This window comes from Palaemon carinicauda, chromosome 5 (genome assembly GCF_036898095.1).
Source record: "Palaemon carinicauda isolate YSFRI2023 chromosome 5, ASM3689809v2, whole genome shotgun sequence".
NCBI lineage: Eukaryota > Metazoa > Arthropoda > Malacostraca > Decapoda > Palaemonidae > Palaemon > Palaemon carinicauda.
This window is the reverse complement of record NC_090729.1, coordinates 152,250,528-152,264,474: the sequence shown is the minus strand read 5'-3', so window position 1 is coordinate 152,264,474 and position 13,947 is coordinate 152,250,528. Positions and strand designations below refer to the sequence as shown.

The following is a 13,947-nucleotide window of genomic DNA, read 5'->3' as shown; positions in this document are numbered from 1 at the left end:
ATTCAACCATATCTTTCTTATCATTTGCGTTTCTACACCCATCTGGTACCATTATGATATACATATATATATATATATATATATATATATATATATATATATATATATATATATATATATATATATATGCACATGTGTATGTGCTCATAACTATGGAAATTGTAAATCTTCAATTATATAGAGTATTGTATACTCATATATACTGTATGTATGCATGTGCGCATAACTATGGAAATTTTTAACCATTCAACTATATACAATATGGTATAGTCAGTTGCAATACATTTTAATAATACACAGAGAATACAACAATATTGCCACGCAGTATAAGAATGGATTAGAATGAAATGTGGAATTTAGGCTGAATGCCAAGCTCTCATTGTAAACCTTTATAAGAGATTTGCGGTATTTTATACAGGGAAAATGTTACGTTAATATACATTTCTCTATTATATTCCATTTAGCAAACTCTCCTAATAACTAATCAACCTTTTTTTTTTTTTTGCAAGAAATCCTTTCTACTGTATTTTAAAAGAAAAGTGTGCTTTTACATTTATGCCACTTATTTTTAAAGATTACTTAAAAGTACGAGGAAATTTTTATTAATTCCCTCTTACTTGAAAATTTTGGTGTTTTCTTGCTTTTACTTACAGCTTTACTATAAATTTGACCATAGGTACACCGAAAAGTCTTTTCCACCCACAAAAATATGTGTAACAAGGACAAAAACAATTATTCCAAATTCATTAGTATTTAAAATGATAGGAAATAAGAGGACAATGAAAAGCAGGGGGTATTTTAACAAATTTCCCTTTTTTATGCTATGTTGTGATACCTTTTTTAATAGTAATCCTATAAAAACAATACATATCAATGATGCTTAGTATTATAAACATACCATTGCAAATTTCAATCTGAAAAATAATTGTATATGTTTTAAACTATTGTCTAAATTTTTTCCCATTCAATACAATAAATAAAGTAATTACTTTTAATATTTTATGTTCCTATCTAATATCGTACTCAACTATTCTATCATTTATTTTAACAATTAAGACAGATTTTAATATACTTCCTCTGACAGGATATCTCCTTATTAGAGAGGTGCCTTATAATCTGGGGCATAAGGTGGAGGTGCTGAATATTCGGGGGCACAAGGGAGAGTAGGCGAAGGACTCGTCAAAGGCTGAGTTTGTGCGGTGGCCTGAGATCCTGGATCAACAGCAGAATAAGGTGGAGGACACGGCTTGTCATTAAATCCTTGTGGGTATGGAGGCCCAGTGCCATAAGGAGCGGTTGTTGGAGGAGTATAAACATAATTCTGCCCTCCAGCAGGTGGGTATGCCATTTGCCCTCCAGCAGGTGGGTATGCCATTTGCCCTCCAGCAGGTGGGTATGACGCAGGAGGATACCCTCCTATTGGTTGAGAAAAACCTCCTGGTTGAACAGAGCCTGGTGGCTGAGGACTTGGAGAGGGGTTCCTCCTGATGACTCGACCCGGGTCACTACCAACGCCAGAGTTCAAATTTTGATATTGCTTCTTGGAATAATATATAAGGACAATGCAGCCAGCTAAACATAATACTGTAAGGCAAAATAAAGAAAAATATATTAAAAATAGAAAGAGAGAGAGAGAGAGAGAGAGAGAGAGAGAGAGAGAGAGAGAGAGAGAGAGAGAGAGAGAGAGAGAGAGAGAGAGAGAGAGCACATAATTATTGAAATAAAAGTTGTCCCATTTCATTTACATCCGGTTCTCAGGATTGCAGGGTGTTCTTGAATGTCTCCATATATTTTTATATAGTGTACCGTGTATTAGGCCATTTCCGTTAAGATTTCTAGTTTGGTAATAAACTATTTTTTTCATATCATATACAAAGTTCAGGATTTTTTAAAGCTTACCTCCCACTTATATACAAATTTTACTTATTTTATATGATTGTCTAAAGACTTTGATTAGTACTATTACTGATAATAATAATTATGTTGTTGGAAATAAATAGATAAATTAGTAGGGAATAATCTATCTACAAGTTCCTCTATATCATTGTTTGAAATTATATATATATATATATATATATATATATATATATATATATATATATATATATATATATATATATATATATATATATATATATATATATATACACATACATACATATATATATATATATATATATATATATATATATATATATATATATATATATATATATATATACACATACATACATATATATATATATATATATATATATATATATATATATATATATATATATATATATATATATATATATATATATAATTAACACTAGTAAAAATTGCAAGAACAACTATTTCCTTAACAATTCTTGACAAAATTAATGAATAAAAAAAAAAAACATTAATTGGCTGATTCTGGAAACAAAAGTTAATGGTTTCACACAAGGTAATTACTATACCTCCTCCTATAATCAACATCGCCCCAACAATGACGCCAGGATCATCGGGAATGCGGTATTCCATACTGACGGTTGTTATGCCAATGAATAAGAGCATGAATCCAGAAAATCCCAGACATATTATTATTGGGAGACTAAAGACGATGCCACAGACCTGGAGAGAGGATTTGGATCAGATGTAGATATTACTCTTCTAAGATTAAACTGTAAAGGGCACTAAAGGAAAACCGTTAGTGTATCTTATTTTAAATCTTTAGCAACGGGTAATATGTAAATCATGAATGGAGCCGAAATAATAACATATACAGTATATTTAAGGCATTAGCATCCACTGCTAGTGTGAAAAGGGGTGTTTGGGTACTGATTTTACGTTTATGGTATACACAGATTCAATCGATAGGAAATTGGTCAACAGTTCAATGACCTGTGTAATGCCTGAGCCACACATGACCGACCTTTAAACCTATTCTGTTATCCATATTGATATTCAATGCTTCAACTTTATGGCCTTCATTTTCCCAAGTAACCTTCCCCTCCCAATCTTTCAATATTTTCAATTAATATCTGCAGTTATTCTCTTCACAATCAATCAAACACTTTTCCAAATCAACTATAGTTCAGTTTATCACAACATTTTGCACTTGCATCTACTCTCCTTCTCTGACTTCACACATAATTTAATCCATACAAATACTGAACACCACAGAAAACAAGTACAGTACTGCATTCTTGCCTCAAATCACCCACTCTCCCGTTTACATACTATTATAACACAAACTTTACTTGCATCAAAAAAAAAAAAAAAAAAAAAAAAAAAAACAATCACTCTCAAGAACTCTCTTTCAATAGAATACATTCTGAACATCCTCCATATTGCCTCTCAATCAAATCTATTATCAGCTTGCACAAATATTCTGCGTCAAGATTTCCCTCTTAACATTTAAGCTTCTAACATAATTGTCTCAACATACACTTGCTCCATACAGTCCCTCCCTTGCTTAAATTCACCATTTCCCCCTTCTGTTATCTGCCCTACATTTTCAATCAGAATGATAAATTTGGGGATAATTTGTATTTTTCCTAAATAAAAAACCGAGTCCTTTACATGGGAGATAATAGCTAAGCTGTAGTACACGGCAGTTAAAATTTTATGATAATGTTTACTGTAAACAAGTGGCCAGTTGTTACTGGCTGGAAGCAGGGTAATCCCTCCTCAAAACTTGTTCAGGCAGTCATTGCGTTGATTGCATCCGAGACTTGCTAAGGGATTGGAGATGGCATGAAAGTGTTAGTAAAGGTCCACGGCCCATGCAATAAAGGATACTGAGCAGAAAACCTCTGTGTCTTAACAGTGAAGCATATGTACAGTATATCAATGGGTTTGCCTGGTTCCAACAATGTGGCATATGTATACTAATGGGTTTGCCTGATTACAACACACACCCCCTCATAAGGAGTATGAGGAATTACTCTTTTATATTGCACTCGAATGCTGCAGGCTGAGTGGGGTTAAACTACAGTCAAATACATTCCAGCTGATAGGATTCCCGATTCTGTGCTACCAAGAGACGGGGAAGATTGACAATAAAAACAAAAGGGCAGTTATTCTTCACATGCCTTCCAGACTGACATGTAACCTCTTCCTAGATCCAATGCTAGTGGTCCTGTAAGAGGAGCCGAGGTAGCTATACCACCTGCTGTGCAGTTACACCAGGAAAAGGTGTCTAGTGACCTGTGGGTCAATTGTGACAGATAATCTGCAGTGAAAATAGTTTGACGTCTTCACATGCGTACCTGTAGTACCTACGCCACAAAGAGACTTATGGAATGCCAGAGGTATACCTACTCCTCTGCCATCATGTGCTCTAACCCGAGATCTACCTGGGGTGAAAGGGGAAGGTGGAGATGTGAAAAAATTAATATTATCGTTAAGAAAAATACAAATTATTTTTATTTTTAATGTTTGCATATTTTTGTTAATGTATTATATGTTATATTTTTGGTCCTACCTATTGTCTAACGACATTTATTTTTGCAGCACGCCCTACTCTCTGTAGGGTTTGGAGAGAACAAAGAGGAGCCTGGAACCTGGAAATATGTACACAAGGGCCATTAGAATATTAACGAAGCCCTACTAATACACTTTGAGAAAAATGGAATTGAGTTTGTCAAGTTGTGAATGATGAGAAAGTAAATCTCTTTGACTGCAGCATCAAGTATACAGTATCAATAATTATCATGTTTCATCCTAGACCTTGTGGTTGCAAAGGTCAGCGTACATGTCTTGTATGCGAAAAGGAATTTGGAGCTCTGAACCTCACCGATTCTTGGCTCTCTGAAGACATCAAAGTACTGACAGCAGCCCCCTTTTCCCAAAAGTGAAACAGAGTATCCGTCTAGTACTGCTCATAACAATTATGAATGTTGTTGATGGCCTGTTACCAGTGTGTAGTGGTCTGTGATGCGACTCTGTATTCATATCATATTGCCTGTGAACTGTAAGTCCCATCTAGTGTTTGACTGAATAACACCACAACAAATGTATTATATGGCCATTGGTGATTGGCCGTTTTCGACAGTCAACACCGTAAAGTTAAGGAATATTTTGTTTCGATGTGCGAAGTAACAAGGAGGATTCTCGCTATTTGAGAGTGTGTCATAAATTTTAATATTTAACAGGAGCTATTGAAATGGCATATCTGGTCGGAGCCCCAAGAGTGAATTCCGATGTTAGGAAGAGAGTGACTGTGTTCGAGTTTAGTCGGAATTGTTTCAGACTTATTCAAAACCCCTTCCAAGAATGAGAGATTTGGGCTCTACTGTTGTTGAAAAAATTTCGAGACATTGTTATTGTGTACCCGCAGAGACCTGCACGGCATCATATGCGGCCATACTGTTCAGAATTTGATAATTTTAAGTGACTTTGCAGCTTAGCGGTGAACTGGATATTGAAGGGACAGTATTGATTTGGGGAAAATTATTGAAGTACAGTATTTTCACAGATTTATATTTTCTTATGGGTGGTTGGTTTGGGGTGGCTTAGAAAACTTGAGTGTCCAGTATGTGGATATTTTTTTTTTTTTTAAATCTGTTTATCTTGATACCCTGATGCTGAAGAGTAAAGGTATGCTAATTTTGCCTTTAATTTTTTTTATTTGAATTGACAAAACAAAGTTAATGTAATCCTAACAGTTTTTCCCTTTACAAATAAATTTTTTTTGCCTGTTTTTTATGAATACAGCATTTCATTTCAGAACCTTTCACCATGATGTCCTGTTCTCAGCCACTGTTTTTTTTTTTTTTTTTATCTTAATAAGTTATTTATCATAATTTTTTCCTCCCACACCGTGTCTTACTGTCAGATTGAAGAAAAATTCTTTCCCTTTCACCAAATGTTCGGACATTTCTTTACCCAAATTTGAAACCATCTTACCTAAAGAATGTATACCTATATAAATTCTGCTAATTTCCCAGAAATGAACAAACGGTCATCTTAATCCATGTTAATCCAGCTAGCCCAAGGAAAGGAAATTTAGAAAAGAACTAAGGTTCTAGCTGGGTCCCCTTGCCCGGTCTAAATCAAGGGGAGGTGCCAGTGCTCTGTTCTCTTGAACTGTTACCTAGATTTATGGATGTTCCACCGTTGTATATTTTTTGTGTAGTGAACATCGGGTTGTGGTCGGCAATACTCTTACTTAGCCAAGTAGAGATTGTATTTCTGGTCACCTTTTCTTTACCTGTACTGCTGAAAAGGTGATGAGTGCATGGTCAAATTGGATGCGTACGTTTAAGGTGATGCCTAAGTGCCCTCACAGGACACAAAAGCAGATAGTCAGGATTGTCAGTGACCTTTCTAAAGCTTGCGATATGAAAAGGCAAAAACCTCAAAATCAGGAACTAACAGATTTTGGGTTTTGGCTATGAACTCAGGGAGGAAGGAGAAGAGACCTGCCTCCATCTCACAGTGTGTGTGTGTATATATATATATATATATATATATATATATATATATATATATATATATATATATATATATATGTGTGTGTGTGTGTGTGTGTGTGTGTGTATTTATATATGTGTGTGTATTTATACTATAATACAAACACACACACAAATTATACAGTATATATATTATATACAAGCAAGTTGTATATAATATTTACCTGAACATAATTAACCTAAGTATATCACAATCCTGTTTTCCTATCTGTGAAAAAACTGCGTTGAATTTGATCAAACCAATATACAAAGGAAAAGGTGATGTAAACGAGGTAAATTCATATAGGCCCATTTCAAATTTATCCAACATGTCAAAGCTTATTGAAAAAGTCATAAGATGACATATTCGGAGATAATTTGTATTTTTCCTAACCATACAAACCTTAGCTATTTAAATAGGGTATTACTTTCGGCGTAGCTGAATGACGAGCCATTAGATTTTTAACGAGGGTTAACTACCCCCGCGCTAGTTAGCGAGGGGGTAGGGAAGGGGTAGCTTCCCCCTCCACACACCGGTGAACTGATTTACTTCGCTTAGAGGTAGGACTTATCCCGGGGGACAGGGGTGGCGGGCAAATATGTGTAAATAGCTGAGGTTTGTATGGTTAGGAAAAATACAAATTATCTCCGAATTTGTCATTTGTTCCGTAACCGAAATACAAACCACGCTATTTACATAGGGGGACTTAACCCTTAGGTAGGGTGGAAAGTCCCAGCCTTACTGGCTTTGGCTTTTGCCTGGGGACTTAGAATCCGAGTGAGCAGCACTCGAGAAAAAGAGTCCGTGCACCTCGCAAGTTCCTTACACCGTAAGGAACGTGCGGCCTACGTAAGCTTGTGCATGGAGGAATGAAGTGTGACTCGTCCAAGGAAGTTGACTTGAAGTCCTTTAGATGGAATTCTAGGCTAGGACATTCCCAATACCACCTCGTCAGGGTATGGGGGACACGACAGTATTATCTTAATACTAGGAACACAAGGAAGTATGGTTTACCTGCAGAGGTTTGAGGTCAGCTATGCAGAGAACCCAGGATGCTGCTTTCCCCAGGAGAGGGGTGGATGAAGAAAAGAGTAAGGGCCAGACATACATTTTCATTTATGCAGTCTAAAACCGGGTAACAATGCCCTCAACCTTCTACTACCTGTCCATTAAGGAGCCTGAGGTTAGACCAGCTGTTGTGCAGCCACCACAGGGCTGAGAGAAAACGTATCGAGGCTCCTGTGGGTCACGTCCTGCAGGTAGTGGGCTGTAGCACCTGCGTCACCGAGAAGTTTCTCTTGAATCCCAGGGATGTTGCGATGCCTCTGACATCGTGCGCTCTGGGGCGACGTGATGGAGGAGGATCCAGATTCAGGGCATGATGGATGACCCTTCGAATCCAAGCCGAGATGGTATTCTTGGTGACCCTCCTCTTCGTCCTTTCCATACTTACAAACAGGGCTTGCACGCGGGGACGGACTGCAGCTGTTCTCTTAAGACAACGTCTCAGACTCCTTACTGGGCATAGTAGGAGATGGTCAAGGTCATCTGTTACAGAACGGAGACACAAAACCCTGAAGGAGTCGAACCGTGGGTCCGGGACTCAAGGGTTCTGAGTCTTAGCTACAAACTCAGGGACGAACTTGAAAGTTACCTCCCCCCATCCCCTTGAATGGGCGATGTCGTATGAAAGACCATGAAGTTCACTGACACGCTTGGCTGACGCCAAAGCGAGCAGGAACACCGTCTTCCAAGTCAGGTGTCGATCAGAAGCCTGGTGTAATAGTTCGAATGGAGGTCTCTTAAGAGCCCTGAGGACCCGAACCACTTTCCATGGAGGAGGTCTCACTTCTGACAGAGGGCAGGTAAGCTCATAGCTTCGTATAAGTAAAGAAAGTTCCAGCGAGGAGGAAATGTTTATTCCTTTCAGCCTGAAGGCCAGGCTTACGGCTGAGCGATAGCCTTTCACCGCTGAGACCGAAAGGCGCATTTCGTCCCCCAAATATACAAGAAACTCCGCTATTGCTGGAATAGTGGCATCGAGGGGAGAGATACCCCTCCCACGATACCAACCACAGAAGACTCTCCACTTCGCCTGGTAGACCCCTGCGGATGACTTACGCAGGTGTCGAGACATCCTCTCCGCAACTTGTTGCGAAAAGCCTCTCTCTGTGAGGAGATGCTGGATAGTCTCCAGGCGTGAAGCCGAAGCGAAGCTATGGGTATGTGGAAGATGTTGCAGTGTGGTTGTTTGAGTAGCTCGTGTCGTGGGGGAAGCTCTCTCGGGAGTTCCGTCAGGAGCTGCAGAAGGTCTGGGAACCACCATGATGCCATAGCTAAGGTCATTGACAGGTTGACCGATAGTCTGGTCTTGTTGAGCAACCTTCTCATCAGACAGAATGGTGGGAAGGCGTAGACTTCAATGTTGTACCACCGTTGTTGGAAGGCATCTTGCCAGAGTGCCTTGGCGTCCGGGACTGAGGAGCAGTACAGCAGCAGCTTGAAGTTCAAAGCTGTCGCGATCAGGTCCACTGTCAGGGAACCCCACAAAGTCAAGACTTTCTTGGCTACTTGAGGATCCAAAGACCACTCGGTACTCACTATCTGTGATGCTCTGCTCAGACTGTCGGCGAGCACATTACTTTTGCCCGGAATGAAGCGAGATGATAGTGGAATCGAGTGGACTTCGGTCCACCTCAGTATCTCTACTGGAAGATGGGATAGCTGTTGTGAAAAGGTACCTCCCTGCTTGTTGAAATAAGCCACTACTGTGGTGTTGTCGCTCATCACCACCACGGACTGGCCCATCAGGGTCTGTTGGAACTGTTGAAGGGCCAGATATACGGCCTTCATCTCTAACAGATTGATGTGGAGGTACTTTTCTGAGTCTGACCACAGGCCCGAGATCCTCTGGTTCAGAACGTGGGCCCCCACCCTTCTTTTCACGCATCCGAGAACAGCATCAAATCCGGGGGGGAGGACGAGAAGGTCCACTCCCTTTCGATGGTTTTCGTCGGTCAGTCACAACTGCAAGTCCGTCCGTTCCGCAGGTCCCATAGGGACCAGAATGTCCGGGGAATTGTTGCCTTGATTCCAACGGGACTTGAGCCACCATTGCAGAGATCTCATCCTGAGGTGGCTCTTTGGAACTAGACGGGCCAAGGAGGCTAGGTGACCTAAGAGACGTAACCAATAATTGGGCTGGAAGCTCTTCTCGTCTGAGGAAAGGCTCTGCAACCCTCCTCAGCCTTACTATCCTGTCGTCTTATGGAAAGGCTTTGTGGAGATTGGTGTCCAATATCATGCCTAGATATACCAGTCGTTGAGTTGGAAGCAGAGAAGATTTCTCGAGATTTACCCTAGATCTTGCCAAAGTCCCAGAAGCTTGTCTCGGTGTCGAAGAAGGGTCGACTCCGAGTCCGCCAGGATCACCCAGTCGTCCAGATGACGAAGGAGACGGATGCCGATCCTGTTTGCCCACGAAGATATCAGGGTGAACACTCTGGTGAATACCTGGGGTGCTGTGGAGAGACCGAAACACAGCACCTTGAACTGGTAGATCTTGTTGTCTAGGCTGATTCTCAAGTACTTCCTGGAAGACGGACGGATTAGGATATGGAAGTACGCGTCCTTCAGATCCGGTGTGCACATGAAGTCTTGCGGTCTCACTGCAAGCCTGACCGTGTCTGCTGTCTCCATACTGAACGAAGTCTGCTTGACAAACTTGTTCAGAGCCGAGAGGTTGATGACGGGTCTCCAGACTCCAGACGCCTTCTTTACAAGAAAAAGTTGACCGAAGAAGCCTGGGGAGCCATCAACAACCTCCTGGAGAGCATCCTTCTTGAGCATGGTCTCGACTTCTGCCCAAAGGGCTAGCGCCTTTGCCGATCCCATGGCATATGAGCTCAACATCACTGGATTCGCTGTCAGAGGAGGTAGAGATGTTATGAACGGGACGCGATATCCTTGACTGATCACAGAGATCGTCCAGGAATCGGCCCCAAGTTGCTGCCACCTGAACGCGCAACTTTGCAGGCATCCCTCCACTGGTGGACATGCAGGGGGATTGCCAATCCTAGCGTTTGCGGCCTCGGCAGCTCCCCCTAGGATTTCTGCCTCCCCTGGAGGACTTTCCGCCCTTCTTGTCTTTGACAGAAAAGGGCTGCTGTTTGGACACCTTTGCCTTTGCTGACGGAGTTGGTTTCATTGTCCTAGACTGACGAGGCTGCTGATGTTGTTGTTGAGGAGCTGAAGGCTTGTAGGGCCTGGATTTAAGGGCCCTTTGGAGGAGAGAATCGTGATTCCACTTCCTCCACCTCTCAGCTGTCCGTTCCACATCCTTGGGCTCAAACGAGCTCTCTCCAAGGATGGAGGAGTGTCTGAGCTTGCATACATCCACGGCTGGGACTCTCGAGTGGAACCTCTCGGTCACCGTATCACGACGTTTTAAGATCAAGTTTGCCCACAAGTTCGAAACTTGGTGGCCCAGGAACTCGATGGTGCACGTGCCCGAGAGGAGGAAAGTCTCCAGGGCATTCCTGGTGCTCTCCTTGAACAAGTCCTCGGATCGCAACAGGATGCCCAGAGACTCCAGCCAGATATCCAGCCACGAAGTGGCCTGCATGGCGCACTTTGCGACCTTCTCCTGGCCTAGGATCTCCGTAGCCGAGAATGTCACCTTCTGGGCGGAGAGTTTCTCAAGAGAAATTCCCCTGGAAAGATCTTCCACAGAATGGTGGAGGGGAAGAGCTAAACAAGACTCCCCCATGATCTCGAAGTACCTCCTCTGTTGGACACGAGGAGGTGGGAGGAGTTTGTTTCCGGCAGAGGAACGGCTGGAGGAGGCGAGTTTGGAGAGCTGGCCCTCAACCTTGTCTCTGGAACTCTTCATCCCCTGGGACCAGGGCAGAGCCGCGCTGGTCTTTGGAGGTTTATGAGTGCCGTAGACTAGGTCCAGGACCGTATCCTTACCTTCGCGGTGGGCGGTCTCCGGGTCCTTGAACCTGTTGAGTTGCCTCATTAGATTCAGGACCTGCCAGAAGGTATGCTCCGACTCATGTTGCTCTCCTCCTTGTGGACTGGCAGCAAGGTCTCCTATCCCCAGTTGCTCTGCTTGGGGGGACACGTGGACGTTCTCCTAGGGTATTTTCGAGGTGGGGTTCCTCCCATTGGTGCCGTGGAATGTCTCACCTCGCTGGACTCTCCTGAGGATGGAAAGGCTTCGTCTACAGGGGAAGGAGAAAACGTCTGAGAGGGGGAAGGGTCCTTCCTGAAGGACTTCTTGGGAGCCAGCTTAACCCTAGGAGAAGTCATCACGAAGTCCACTCCTCTCCTTCTCTTCAGCGGGGAGGAGGCTGCCTTTGGTTTTAGTCCCAGATCAGCGAGAGCCGGCTTCATAGCCTGAACGACTGCTTTGATCAGGGAACCGAACCAAGGCTGACGGCTGACCGACGCAGTGTCAGCGACTCCAGCTGGAGGGAAGGGGATCGGGCGATCCTTAGGAGTGGAAACTACAGGGCCTGCCTGAAAAGAAGAAGAGTGTTACCTAGACCTCTCTGAAGATTCCTGTTCCTCCTGCAAGTGCGCTTCTTTGCACGTACGGGGTGGAGATTGTGAGGATGATGATCGCACTCCCGAAGACTCGCCATGTTGGTCGCGCTGCGAAACCCGGCGGGAATCGCGGTCGAGATCGCGCTGGCGGTCCCATGATGGTAAAATCGCGGATTCGCGAGCCGGAGCGTGGAGATGAAAGCGCGTGGGCGCGTGGGCGCGCGGGTGCGCGTGGGCGCGCGGGTGCGCGTGGGCGCGCGGGTGCGCGTGGGCGCGCGGGTGCGCGTGGGCGCGCGGGTGCGCGTGGGCGCGGGTGCGCGTGGGTGCATGGGCGAGAGAGCGCGTGGGCGCGCGGGCGAGAGAGCGCGTGGGCGCGCGGGCGAGAGAGCGCGTGGGCGCTCGGGAGAGTGAGCGTGCGGGCAAATGGGCGCGCGGGCAAATGGGCGCGCGGGCAAATGGGCGCGCGGGCAAATGGGCGCGCGGGCAAATGGGCGCGTGGGTACTCAGGTGAAGGTGCGCACGGTTGTAGGGGCGAGCACTGGCGGTCGGTAGAACGCGCAGGCGAGCGATGGTGCGTTGGCGAGCGATGGCGCAGAAATTCGATCACATCTAGAAGAGCGCACAGGAGAGTGCGCGCGATAGTGCGCAAGCGATGGCTGGCACGTAGGCGAGTTCTGATGGCGCGCAGGTGATCATCGACGAGGAGGCGAAGGAATAATCTCCTTACATGCGCCCAGATCCGGAGATCGTGGGCGCGCGGGCGAGCGTTGGCGCGCATGGCTCGCATCAAGAACAGGGGGCGCAGTCGTGCTCTGCAGAGCAGGCGATCGTGGGCGCTCATGGCGTGCATCAGGAACAGGGCGAGCAGATGTGCGCTGGCGAGTTGAAGAGCGCTGGCGAGTTGGCGAGCGCTGGCGCACAGTAGGTCTCTGAAGATCAGGAGAGCGCTGACGCGCAGGTGAGCACTGGCGTGCAGGTGAGCGCTGGTGAGCAGGAGATCTACGGCGAGACTCAGCTACAGGAGATCGCTGGCGCGTTGATTCTGCAGAAAACTGGTCGAGTGCGAGCGCACAGGAGATCGTGAGTGCGCAGGTAAAACCTGGCACTTGAGGGACTTACTCACATTGTGAGATAAGCCCTTTTACCCCGAAGGAACCGATGCTTGTTGGATAATAGGGTGCGTTGGCGCCCACTGCGCATCAGCGTCCAGGAACGGAGATGGAAGACTGGAAGGTCTGGCAGGCGTCGGAGATCGCAAATGATCTGCTGAGAGGTCTACCGATGCAGCTGCAACGGTTTGCTCTCATCAAGGAGGATCCTCTGCGGGGGACGTCGAAGGCGAAGAACCAAAGAATGCGCCTCCTAACTCCATTGTAAGGAGAAGGAAGGCCTCTACGGCAAAGAGGAGGACGAGCCTTACGGCGAAGACGACCTCAAGGAACAGCAACACCATCGTCGGTCCTCCGAAGAGGAGTCTCTGTCAGTGAACTACCCCGAGGGGGATAAACACCCGCAGGAGAGACCATTGGACTCAGCTCCTCCCTCGAAGAATGTTCAAAGGGGGATACTGAGCCTTCAGCAACATCCGCAACAGCAGCAGGGGTTTAACCCGACCCGTCGGAAGCCTCTGCCACAACAACGTCGACAATAGACCTCTGCTATTACCGGCGACTGTTTGACAGCTGCACCCAACTGGATCAGGTCAAACAGGGCTTCCCTGGAGGGCGAGCCCTTAAGCCCTAAGGAAGCCCAAAGCTGTAAAAGATCATTGTTAAAAACAGAGTCATCAACAAAATCAATATCCTCCCACGGAGGAGGAGGGGGAGCTGCCTCGCTATGGGAGGCAACGCCCTCTCCCGAACCCCGGGGTTGGGCAACAAAAGAATGGCCTACGCAACCACTCGACGGCCTCTCACGAGAGACCGATCGAGTGGGAGCTTTGGAGGAGGTTCGGGCAACAGAAGAAGAGTCCTT

General features: G+C 44.9%; 1 protein-coding gene across 1 annotated transcript in view; it reads right to left on the bottom strand.

Annotated features, from left to right (window-relative positions):
- Positions 1 to 793: 793 nt before the first annotated feature.
- LOC137640620 (uncharacterized) overlaps positions 794 to 13,947 on the bottom strand; it is an 18,213-nt gene continuing 5,059 nt past the window's right edge. The window contains exons 2-3 of the mRNA XM_068373124.1: positions 2,445 to 2,598; positions 794 to 1,584 (exon numbers count right to left, since the gene is read on the bottom strand). Coding sequence (XP_068229225.1) covers positions 1,097 to 1,584; positions 2,445 to 2,598 — 642 coding nt within the window. The 3' untranslated portion in view covers positions 794 to 1,096. The remainder of the gene's footprint in view (positions 1,585 to 2,444; positions 2,599 to 13,947) is intronic.